Genomic DNA, 12,087 nt, shown 5'->3' with positions numbered 1-12,087 from the left:
ATCCAATGCATCCTTTTCATTTTAATCATTCCAAATTCAATCCTTGTATAATTCACTAGCAAAACTCCAAATCAATAACTTGGCCTCAGGACATGATTCACGTTGAGGCAATGATTGATAAGGTCAAGATTAATCAGAAAATTTTGAGAATAAGTACCCAAATGGAATACCAGGCTGATGACCCAGATAGTGCTAATCAGCCTAATTTTTTTTCATTTAAATATTGCCCCAGATGTAGTAATTTATGGTTCAGGAATAAAGCTATGGCATAGTTTAACATATCTGTGATCCACTATCTAAAATTAATTCCTTTTTCTAAATATCACCAAAAAGGCTTTAGACATTATTGTTATGAAGAGGCTAAATTGATTAAGTAGTATATAGTATTGGATTTATCTATTCCAAGCACATGTTTCAGACAGTTTGTGTCTGCTTTTGTCCTAGCTGTCACCAAAAACTATAATTAAACCATACAACCTGCCTTTAGTTTATGAGCCATTGAAGATGCAAGAAAACAAAAGAGATTTCATATTTGCATTGATTGTACAAGAAAACCCCAAAAAATCAAAGCCTATCTGATAAATCTCATTTGTTTTGTTACATTATATCTTTTTCTCTTTCTATAAGCATCTGTGCTTTCTCTTAAGAAACTTCTCAATTATTAGCACTTAATTTTCCTTTAAGTTCATCTTTTTTTGGAGAGGTTTATAAAAGAAAGTCATCATCCCCAACTTGAGGTTTAAGCTTATGGTGTTGTTTCAATCAAAATAAATTGAAATAAACTCAAAGCAAAAGCTGCTTTCTTCAGTTTGTCCCACAGCATCTTCAACCCCAAAAAAGCATGCATAATTACCAAATATGACTGCAGAATATATATATATTGCTAGTATTTTCTGAGTTTCCCACAGAGACACAACTGAGAGAAATTATCCTCGAATATTATTCATTGTCTCGACATAGATGTTAGATAAGATTACTTATGAAGAACACAAGAGCTTCTAAACTTAAAAAGAAGCTACAAAAAGATGGGTTGTAAGAAAACAGTATATACCAACCCTTTACTACATGGGAAAAGAATAAAGTGTGGTTGTTGGTAGTTCCTATCAAAACTCTCTTAACAAACGAACATAAAGAGATCATTGGAAACCGGAAAATGCTCCAAAACTGTTTTATTTAATGACAGTTAAAGCACTCACAGACTTGCCTCATTAAACAAACAATTAAAGATGCAGACCAAGTACAGATAAGATAACCCTATACTCATTTATTAATAAAAAGGGGGGATTCCAGGCCATGATTTGCAGATGTTAAACAAAGATAATGCTTGATTTCCACAAGGCAGCATAGTGATACATTATTATGATGAAGCTTCAAGCTCTCAAAACACATTTCATACTCGCATTGAAAGAGTTAAAACAGAATACTTCCTCTCTTTTTTCGCTTGACTAAAATATCAAAACACCCCCTCCCTTTATTCCACAGCGAAAGGGAACATAATTTATGCCAAAAGTTTCAGTTTGATCAAATTTTTACCCAGATCTAATTCTCTTCTGACTAGCTTTTCCATCAGGTTCGTACATCCCGGCCGAATCACCTTCGGACGAAGCTTCCATCGACCTGGTGAAAGAGCTGGAGAGGTCAGCATAGAGATCAGCTACTCTTCTAATATTGTTATTCAACTCTTTAATTAACCCCACATTCCGGCTCAAGTTATCAGGAATCTTTGATTCATGGTTTTGGTTAATCTCGTTGATTAGCAGCCTGTTTTGGTCTAGGATGTCTTGAACTTGAACAAAACTCTTTTGAAATGTTTGCAAAACCTTGCCATCCACTTGACCTCCATTACCAAAACCCGAACATATATCACCTTCCATTCCAACAGTTGCTTCTCACTTCAATCAATCCTGCATGAAAACAACAACAATAATAATGCACATCCAAATTAAGGCAAAGAAAAGGATAAATAGTTATGATGGCACTCGTTATTGTTAATCTAATACTCTAATACAGACAATTACTGTAGGTTAAAAATAAATTAAAATGCAACATGGAAAGGCAAGGAATATATAGTCTCTCTATTTGGTTGCTGAAGAAAATGAATGCAAAAGAAAGATAAAACTACAGTTTTAAGACCTTAACTTTCTAATTGGGACTAATGGGAGGGAGAACATCTCACCAAAGGAAGATAAGTCAAAGAGTTTTAACAGCTTGGCTTTGGATAAAATGTCTGCAAAAGGATTTTCCTTTTGCTTTTCTCCACCTTTCTTAGCAACCAAGCAGAGATTCAGAGAGTGTGTGTGTGCGCGCATGTGAGGCAATGTATTAATCACAAAAAACAAAACAAAAAAAAAGGTTCTGTTCTGTTTTGTTTTGTTTTGTTGTTTAAAAGGAAAATCACTCCTTTGCCCAAAAAAATCAACTTTTTTACCCAAGTTCTTATTTTGAGAGACCCCAATAAAATCATACCCCTAATCTAAAAACACATCATTAAAAAAAAAAAGGAAAGAGAAACAAATCTTTGGTGTAAAAAAGGGAAGAGACTGTAAGGAACTAGGGAGCAATTTCTTCGGCTGTTGCTCCAAATATAGAGTTATAAAGAGATGCCCATTTCCCTCAAAAAAAGAAGTCACCTTAAAAGGCAGGTAAGTGTATAATTATATATCAACATAATAAAGGAAAAAAAATTTAAGTACCATTAAAAAGTTTAAAACAACATAAACAAAGAATACCAAAATCTGGGTTGATATGCATTTTCCATATTTACCTTGAAACAACAAGACATGTCGAGGGGTAAAAACCAGCAGAATTGGAATCTCTTCTTCAGCAAAATATGGGATTTTGGTATATTTTTTCTTCTGACAAAAAAGAAGAAGAAGATATGGGTAGTCTTTAAGAAAAGATTGGGATGGAATCTTCTTCTTATTGCTTGTGGAGAGATGGCTGAGAAAGATAGCAGAGATTGGATTAGATTCAACACAAAGGCCCTGAAAACATGAAACCAAGAAAGAAAGAGAATATAAGAATGAAAGATTTGATGAATTTGATTGATATGCTCTTTCTCTCTCTCTATCTCTCTATTAACGTTGTTGTAATGTTGGTTGCTCTCTTTTCTCTCTATGTTTTGTCTCTTTCTCTAGACTTTTAAAGACCAGTTAGGCAGAGTTTTTCCCTATTACCTCTTTCTTCTTTCTTTTTTCTTTTTTTCTTTTTTTGAAAAAAAAATCTGGTTTTATTTGTCCTCTCCTCGTTTACTTCGCCTGCTGGCTGCTGCTGTACTTTACTATATTTTTAGTTTGCCAGGTAGAATAACATTTACAATGCAATAATTACTAAAACAATCTCATAAAAATGTTGTACATTTTGAACTAAATAAATAAATCCCAATCAGTTAAGATTTTTGAAATTTTAAGTTGATGTTTTTTTTCCCTAATTTTCTCTGAATTTTTTAATCCAGATTTATTATAGTTCTAAGTTTGGTTTGGTAGATTATTTTTAAATTTATTTTGGTTTAGATTTGAGGTGATATTATTTTTAATTAAGTTATTAATTATGAAAATTATAAAAATATTATTTTTATAATTAAAATTAAAATTATTATGATATCACTTTTATCTTTTTATATTTTTATATTATTATTGAATAAAATATTTATAAATATAATTATTAAATACGTGTTCAATAGATATTAAGACATAAGTTGGTTACCACTTCATTTAAATTTATTATTAAATATAATTTAAAGGCAAATATGTTTAGCGTAAAAAACTTTTTTTCACTTAGTGTAATAAAATTTAATTTTTATTACTGTATTGATTGTAATTTAATTTTATTTATGTACTGAATTGATTAACTTTTATTGAAATTTTTTTGAAAAAACACATAATTCAATTCATATTACACAAATATGTTAGCATGTATGTGTATTTCCTTGTATTATTTTTAAGGGGGCTGGGGATTTTGATGCTTGTATTGGATTGGTTGAGCCCAAAATGATTTTTTCGGCTATTTAAAATATCAATACTAAAAAAAAAAGTTTTAGCGTATTAAAAGGTCTGGGCTAAGCCATCAAATCTCGGGCCCAATACATGGCCCATGAATATCTGATGCGAAAACCGAGTATGAATTTTATAATAAGCTAACTACAGACTAATGGGCCGACATGCGGCCTTCACTGTTTCATATCCTTTAATTTAACCTCTCGTTATTTTTTTGTCGCTTGATCCCCGTTTTCCTCCTACGTTAAAGAAGCCATTTCCTCTTTAATAGTGTCGTGTTGGGTTGATTATGTGTAATTGTGTAAAAGTAAATATTAAAAAAAAAAAAAAGAAGAAGTGCTTTTCAGTTTTCTGCACTTGGATTCAAAAGGAACCCATTGCTGCCGTATGTGCAATAGACGGGGAAGGTGACATAAGATGAAAACTTTCACAGGGGGAATGCATAGTTTGAAACTAAATTGAAGCGATCGTAAATCATGAAACTTGACAAGGATGAGATATTCAGCAGTCCCACTAAGAATATCAAACAACCAGCATGGGAGAGGGAGAGTGTAGCTAAATGATTAATACCCGTACTACTAAAATTCAGCTCCAAAACAATTTTAGATGATGAAAAACACGTGTGTGTTTGTCCTAGCAGATATCTTCCATGAATGAAATTATTATCTTGCTGGTAAGGTTGACCCTGGTAGCTTTTGTCTTTTGACAGTGTTTTTGTGTTGAGTTTCGTTGAAAGAATCTAAATTTGCAGGGGCATTAAAATAACACACAAAAAAAGAGACAAAGGGAAAAGGTGATGAAAACGGGCTTAGAGTAGTTTGGAATAGATGGGGATGGGACTAAAAGCCAATCTTTCCACTAAAGCACGGGCTAAGCCTCCGCAGCCGCAGGGCTGCTTTGCAGGCTATCTAGTATCTACTCATCTTGCACTAAATCCACCCCTATAAAAGATGGGAAAAGGGGGAATATGGAAAAGTTTAAACAACGGGAATAGATGGCCCATTATTCTGTACAACAATCTTTGTCATTTTCAAAAACTCCCACGAGCCTATTAAAGTTTAATGTCGATGCTTGCAGTTAAGAACATGATGGTATAGTGGGGTTTGCTTCCATTATCCGAGATAGTTGAGGTCATGTGATCAGGTGTCTTTCTGGCTTTTAAAAAGCGCTTTTAAATTATTGTTTAGCTAAGGCGTTTGCTATTTGGGAGGCTCTTTCGTGGCTAAAGTTATTACGTGTAGAGAATGTTATGATTGAATCGAATTATCAAGTCGTTGTGAATGCTATGACATGTCCTTTGGATGATGTGTCTAAGCTAAGTATGTTGGTTAATGATAGTTTGATGCTAAAGGAGTAGTGTCAGCAGTTGTCCTTCTATTGGACACATAGGGGTGCTAATAACGCGGCTTATTCTCTTGTTCAGATTGGCTCTCAAAATCAAAAGGAACTCATTGCCGTCGTATGTGCAATAGATGGAGAAGGAGACATAAGAAGAAAATTTCACGAGGGGATGCATAGTTTGAAACTAAATTGAAGCAATCGTAAATCATGAAACTTGACAAGGATCAGATATGCAGCACCTTCACTATCAATATATCAAACTTCCAGCATGGGAGAGTATAGCTAAATGATAAAAATCCGTACTACTGAAATTCAGCTCCAAAACAATTTAAGATGATGAAAAACACGTGTGTGTGTGTGTGTGTGTCAGATATCACCCCTTGTCCTAGATGAAATCTTTCATGAATGAAATTATCATCTTGCTCGTAAGTTCACCGTGATAGCTTTTCGCCTTTTGGCAGTGTTTTTGCTATTGTTGTTGAGTAGTCGTTGAAAGGATCTAAATTTGCAGGGCATCAAAATAGTCCTAACAAAGAGACAAAGGGAAAAGGCGATGTAAAAGGGAGTTTGGAATAGATGGGGATGGGAAAAAAGCCAATCCTATCCACTAAAGCATGGTTAAGTCTCCGCAGGACTGCTTTCCAGACATTTTAAGGTTATCTAGTGTGTACTTATCTTGCACTAAATCTGCCCCCAGAAAGGAAGGGAAAAGGGGGGGGGGGATATGGAAAACTTGGAACAACAACAGGAATCGATGCCCATTTTCCTGTACAATACAATCTTTTTCATCCTTAAAAGTTCAGTATAGTTTATGCCCTGTTACTTGAGTGGTTTATATGTTGTATTAGACTCTCTCCATTTTACAAGTTAGCTTTTGAAAATGCATATATTTGAAAATTGAGTATTGTTTATGTCTCGAAAGTGGCCTATACATATATACCCTAATAGGTTCTCTCTCCACCTTACAGTTCAGCTTTCGAGGTCGGATTTTACATGAGAATGTAATGAACCAAATGCCAATGGGTCATCATATTGGCTCAGCAGACTAACTGATAAAATCGAATCGGTAATGGTCTGAACCAAAGTTCTTTTGTTTGCTAGCTACCATATGAATGTTATTGTGAGATGAAAGAAGACTCCCTTTTTGTTTATTTTTCCAAAAGTCTCTTTGCTATATTAGACAACAATAGTAAGGGGTTCAACTTGTTGGTCTAATTGATTGACACCAATAACAAGAGTCTGTGCTACAGTTCACTATGTCGGCAACTAGGGCATATAGCCGACACAAAAAACGTATGTAGCCAAATTCAGGGAAGATAACAAGGTTTTACATATTAACATGGATTGCATCAAATTCATGAATCATGATGATAGAAGATAAACAAACAACAGAAAGCTCTTGGGGTTCCATCCATAAAGCTTCAGTTAAAACTTAAAACCGTCGTCAACTTCAAGAAACCTGTTCACCCACTCAAAGTTCCGGGTATCCACATTGGAGAAATCAAAGAAGTCATCCACATCGAAGCTTATATTGGACTCCCCAAATCCAGTAGATGTATTCTCTTCTCTCACTTGTTCTTTGGCATTCTCCACCAATCTCTGTTGAGCAAATTTGCAGCCTTGCCTAGCTGATGCTCCTCTGTGTTTCTCCTTCTGGTTCACTTTCTTGCTCAAATGAGAATTCCAGTAGTTCTTGATCTCATTATCTGTTCTTCCTGGTAACCTTCCTGCAATCAAAGACCACCTGTTCCCAAGGAGTTTATGAAGCCTAAGTATCAAGTCCTCTTCTTGGTCTGATATATTTCCTCTCTTGATGTTAGGCCTAAGATAATTCATCCATCTCAGCCTGCAACTTTTACCACACCTATTTAAACCTGCAATAAACAAAATAGGAAATAGACTTCAGTTCAGCCGACGTGTAGGTTATATACAGTGACACTCAGAATGTTTTTACCTGCTATGGATGGAATTGTCTTCCACCTTTTAGCACCATGAACTGTAATAACCTCAGCCAATTTTCTATCTTCTTCAGCTGTCCATGCTCCCTTGTTGACGTCGAATCTCTTAAGGGACAAATTTTGCTCCATTCTTTAGTGGCCCAGATTTTTTCACGGGAGCATGTATAAAATTCCTTTGGATCCACTAATGCTTATATATGGACCAGAAAGGGAAAGGGCGGTGTTTGTTCGGGGTTCACTGTGTTAGCTACCCTTCTTGGTGTTTGAGAAGAATCTCAACTACCTCTTAAATATGTATTTATGCATGTATGCATGTATGCAGACATCAAGAGATGAAGGATGTAAGACAAATATGAAAAGGACCGCAGCGATGGCTGTGATGATTGAGTAATGAAAATGCTGTAAAGTTTGTAGAAAGCTGCACATATTTACGGCAAAGGCTGCAATATTACTGGATACTCGCATAGTGCGCCTGTGACTGATTTTAGAGGGGAAAAGAAACTAAATGGCAAGATGGCATTGGCATTTGACTCTTTGGGTGAAAAACTGAGTGTAAGTTAGATGGCTACAGAATAGCAATAGGCATGTGTGCTGCAATTGTACGAGAAAATTTTAATGACGAAAGGATAAAAACTATGGACACAGAAGTAAAAGCCAGATAAAGGAGGTGGTGAATATAGCAATTATTGGTTAATTAATAATCAAAAGTGCTAAAAGATTAGGAGCCTAATTTTGTCTTTATATTTACTTTTTCAAATTAATGAAGGTAGAGTGGGAAAAAGAATACTTCCATCTTAATTATTAGAGTGAGTGCTCCGCATAAACAAATTTTGTGATTGGCTGCTACTATGACTTGCTTTAGCTACCTTTATTTCCTTTTTATCTTATTCCATTTGTAGCATTCTCTGCTTTCATGTGTTTTTTTATCTTCTTTATTATAATTAAAACTATTCTTTCCTTTTTCTTCTTCTTTTTTTCTTTTTGTTGTTAATCATGAAAAAAAATTTATTACTATTTAAAGAAATTTATTACTTTGCTTGTACGAGGTGTCACTTTGTTGAATTTCTTTTTATTTTTCAAATAATCTATCATAATTCTCATTGATTGTCGATTTTTTTCAATATTAGATCAAATTAATTTTATTTTATGGTTCAAATTCTTTCTCATAAATATTTTTAAACATAATAAATTTCTAATAAATAAAAAATAACGTGATATTTAAAAAAAACATTTTTTTATTTAGAATTTTAATTATCTGAGCTACTTTAAATATGAAATGTTTTTTATATCATAAAAATAAAATTAATTATAAATTAAATAAAAATAAAATTCAATTGATTTCAATTAACCATAATTTTTTTAATTTAATACTTCTATTTAGATCAAATTTTTTATTTTTCTCAACCACACATCAATCAGGAGATCACATGTGAATGGGCAAGAAATGACATCAAAATTTACCCAAAAACTTCTGCTGCAACATTCTATAATATCTGCCAAAACTCTAACAGGGCCCTCGCCTAGCTCCAAGCTCTTCCGCCGTACAAACTCAATCTATCTTCAAGACGAGTCCAAGTATAGCAAAAACTATCGACAGTCTTCCAAACCTACTTTAAGCACTCTCTCATCATTACTAACGACTCTCTACCCTTATACGAGTTGTCTCTCACTTCTTTATTTATTTTTACTGTTGATTAACATTTTAGACTATTGAATTTAAGATTAATTTTTTTACAAGTCAAAATTCTTTAATTTCATTAATCTTATTCTTAACAAAAATCAAATCATTTATACTAATTTTGTTAATGTTTTTTTAATATAAATTTGTCTTAATATGTTATTTATTTTCAAAAATAGATTCTGTATCGAGTTAAGCACTTTAAGTCAATATTTTCATAAGAACTACTTAATAAAATTAGCAAAAGTGAACTAATTTATTAATTATAGAAGTTTTGTACTGTAAATTAATAAATTTTAAAGTTTGTAACCAATATAAAAGTTGATACTAATGATTAAAACTACTGATATAATTTTATTTTATTTTTTTAAAATTATTACTTACTTAAAAGACCTAAAATATAAATTACTCCTAAAAAATTAATTAAAAATTCTATTATTCACACCATATACTAAAATAAAGGTTTTATATAAGATTTGGTAAGGTCATTTTTCTTAATTTGACATTTAAGCTTTTTTTTGAAGTCTAATTTAGTACATAAATTTAACATTTTTTTCCTAATTTGACACTTGGGCTTTTTTTGGATCCAATTTGGTACCCGTACATGACAATTTATTTCTAATTGGGTACTTAAGCTCTTTTTTCTTGTCTAATTTGATATTTAATTTTGTTAAATGTTATATAATTTTTTTAACTGTTTTAGTTTCTATGAGGGAACAAAAATCATTAATGATGTATGATCAACATATGGCAAATACATGGAATTTAACGGCAAGAACAATTATATTTATTTGGAGTTTCCTTTGTTTCTCTAAATAATATGCCCAAATTTTACTTTTTTTTATTGGGATTGAGATTACTTTGACAATTAACGGTAGAAATGATTCAAGAGGGCACATGCTTAAAGCATGACCTGGTCTTCACAAATGTCTCAATTTCACAAAATGCTGATTATACATTAATTATTTTTGCTACCTTATAAAATTAGCACAATTAGTATATTAAAATAATTTGTTTAACATGTGACAAATTTAGGTACCAACAAAATTTAGACATCAAATTAAAAAAAATCAAATTAAAGTACCAAATTGAATAAAAAAACTTACCAAATTAAGTTGAATTCATATACCAAATGTTATATTAAGCATAAACTTCCAACTATAAACTTGTTTGACTTAATCACAATTTTCTTTAAAAAATTTTGTTGATTTATAAAAATGGCTATAATTAAATCTTCCTCTTCCCCTCAAGGAATAAAACAAAAAAAAATTAAAGGGATAAATATCGAAACTATACATGAATTTAATCTAAAATATAATATTATACAAAAATTTTGATTTTATATAATTTTATATATGGAATTCTAACTTGATTCAATTTTCACAAATCATTAATAACATTACTGAATTACATAATATTACATAGACAAAAATTTATATTAATCTAATATAAAGAAAATAAATGTGTATTCATTTATTTAAATGTTTACAATTAAACCAAAAAAAATATTTATACATATAAACCAAAATAAAAATTCTGTGAGTATAATTGTACAAAATAAAAATAAAAATCACTTATCAAATTGTATATTAAATCAAAATTTATTTATAATTTTTTTTCATTTTTCTTAAAATTCTTAGGATTTTGGGAAATATTATACAGAGAAGATCTGTCGAAGTAAGAAAATCCGAACATCTTCTCCACTTCATGTTCTTACCCAACTCCATCACCATAATATCTTCCCTCGGTCTCCTGAATCTCGCCTTCCCCAGACTTCGGAACTCGCTGCACGAGATTCCGGCATGCCATGCGACCCTGCATTGCGTGCAGAACAGCCTATGACAATTCGGATTTCGGACGCTCTGATTTCATCACAACATCAGACCCTCCATGTATCCGTTTGAGTCCGAGTCATGTTAATAGGGGTAAATATAGGTATAAAATAACTGATTATTACCGGATAATTGACTGTTACTGGATATTAGACTGTTACTGAATAACTAAATATTACTGAATAATTGATCATTACTGAATAACTGATTGTCACTGAATGAATGACTGCTACTGAATAACTTAATAATTACTGCATATCTGATTTCACTGAATAATTGACTGTTACTGAATAACCGATCAATTGATCGATACTGAATAACTGGTTATTATTGAATAATTGATTGTTACCGAATAACTGACTGTTACTGAATAAATAATTATTCTGAGTGTTAATCAACATTACTGATTGATTAATTGCTATTGAAAAATAATAAATGATTTGAAATTTAAAGTAGACCAAAACATTGGTTGGAAAGTGAATGTTTGAATTCTCATTAAGTTTGAATAGTTTAATATACATAAATTAATATGTTTTATAATTGTTTAAGTGTTTAGATTATAGAAATACCACTGAGTGTATACTTAGCGTACAGTTTGTTTCCGTGCGCAGGTCAAGTTAAGGCTAAACTGTTGAATCAGCATTTCAGGCCGATCTCGAATTTAATGAGATAAAGTATGTTGAGTATTGATAATGACATGTACCTAGGATGTTTAATGAGAGTCATTTAAGTTGTAAAAGTATTGATGAAATAAGTAAATTATGGTTGGCAACGGTATATAATATGAATTTTGAAATTTATAAAAAAATTCGTATTGATTCTAAATTAGTTTCAAATTAAATTTACTGTTCACTAACAGGCAAAGAAATCCTGGAAAGGGCAGTAAAAACTCTGCGACCCGAGAACCAGCAATTCGCAAAGTGCGTTCTCTCATTGGTCGAACACTTGTACAAGAACAATCGAACGGCAAAATTGTGGTTCTAAAGCAGCATTGCAGTTCACATCAGGGCATTTAACCATTGCTATGTTTTCGTGGATTTTGGCCTTTACGTATTTGCCAATGCAATCATTGCAGAACGAATGGGAGCAAGGGTTGCTTATAAACATCTCCTCGAATTGCAGAATGAAGGACTAATTAATGTTACCGAGGAGATGCGGTGTTTGGATTATGAAAAATCAAAATCCCATGCATTTTTCTTCCATTGGAAGATTAAATGACTTTTATTTTTTCTTTTTTCAAGAAACAGATTTCAACTTGGAGACTAACGATTTTGGATTATTAA

The 12,087-nt window shown here is 32.1% G+C and overlaps 2 protein-coding genes across 3 annotated transcripts; both read right to left on the bottom strand.

Moving 5' to 3' along the window:
- Positions 1–1,244: 1,244 nt before the first annotated feature.
- LOC107958355 (protein ELF4-LIKE 4) lies at positions 1,245–3,140 on the bottom strand. Of its 2 annotated transcripts, none has more exons than XM_016894104.2 (2): positions 2,765–3,140; positions 1,245–1,904 (listed from the first exon to the last, which is right to left on the bottom strand). In XM_016894104.2, the coding sequence occupies exon 2, from the start codon at positions 1,872–1,874 to the stop codon at positions 1,530–1,532; it is 345 nt and encodes a 114-aa protein (XP_016749593.2). In that variant the 5' UTR covers positions 1,875–1,904; positions 2,765–3,140; the 3' UTR covers positions 1,245–1,529. The 2 variants fall into 2 exon arrangements, with proteins under 2 accessions (XP_016749593.2, XP_016749594.2); XM_016894105.2 differs by lacking the exon at positions 2,765–3,140 and adding an exon at positions 2,177–2,746.
- A 3,386-nt stretch (positions 3,141–6,526) lies between these two features.
- On the bottom strand, positions 6,527–7,558 carry LOC107958356 (transcription factor MYB114). The gene is made up of 2 exons (XM_016894109.2): positions 7,291–7,558; positions 6,527–7,210 (listed from the first exon to the last, which is right to left on the bottom strand). Exons 1-2 carry the CDS (start codon positions 7,421–7,423, stop codon positions 6,762–6,764), a joined length of 582 nt encoding a protein of 193 aa, XP_016749598.1. The 5' UTR covers positions 7,424–7,558; the 3' UTR covers positions 6,527–6,761.
- Positions 7,559–12,087: the final 4,529 nt, after the last annotated feature.

This window comes from Gossypium hirsutum, chromosome A05 (assembly GCF_007990345.1).
Source record: "Gossypium hirsutum isolate 1008001.06 chromosome A05, Gossypium_hirsutum_v2.1, whole genome shotgun sequence".
Taxonomy (NCBI): Eukaryota; Viridiplantae; Streptophyta; class Magnoliopsida; order Malvales; family Malvaceae; genus Gossypium; species Gossypium hirsutum.
The sequence above is the reverse complement of the archived record's forward strand: the minus strand, read 5'-3'. Positions and strand labels throughout refer to the sequence as shown.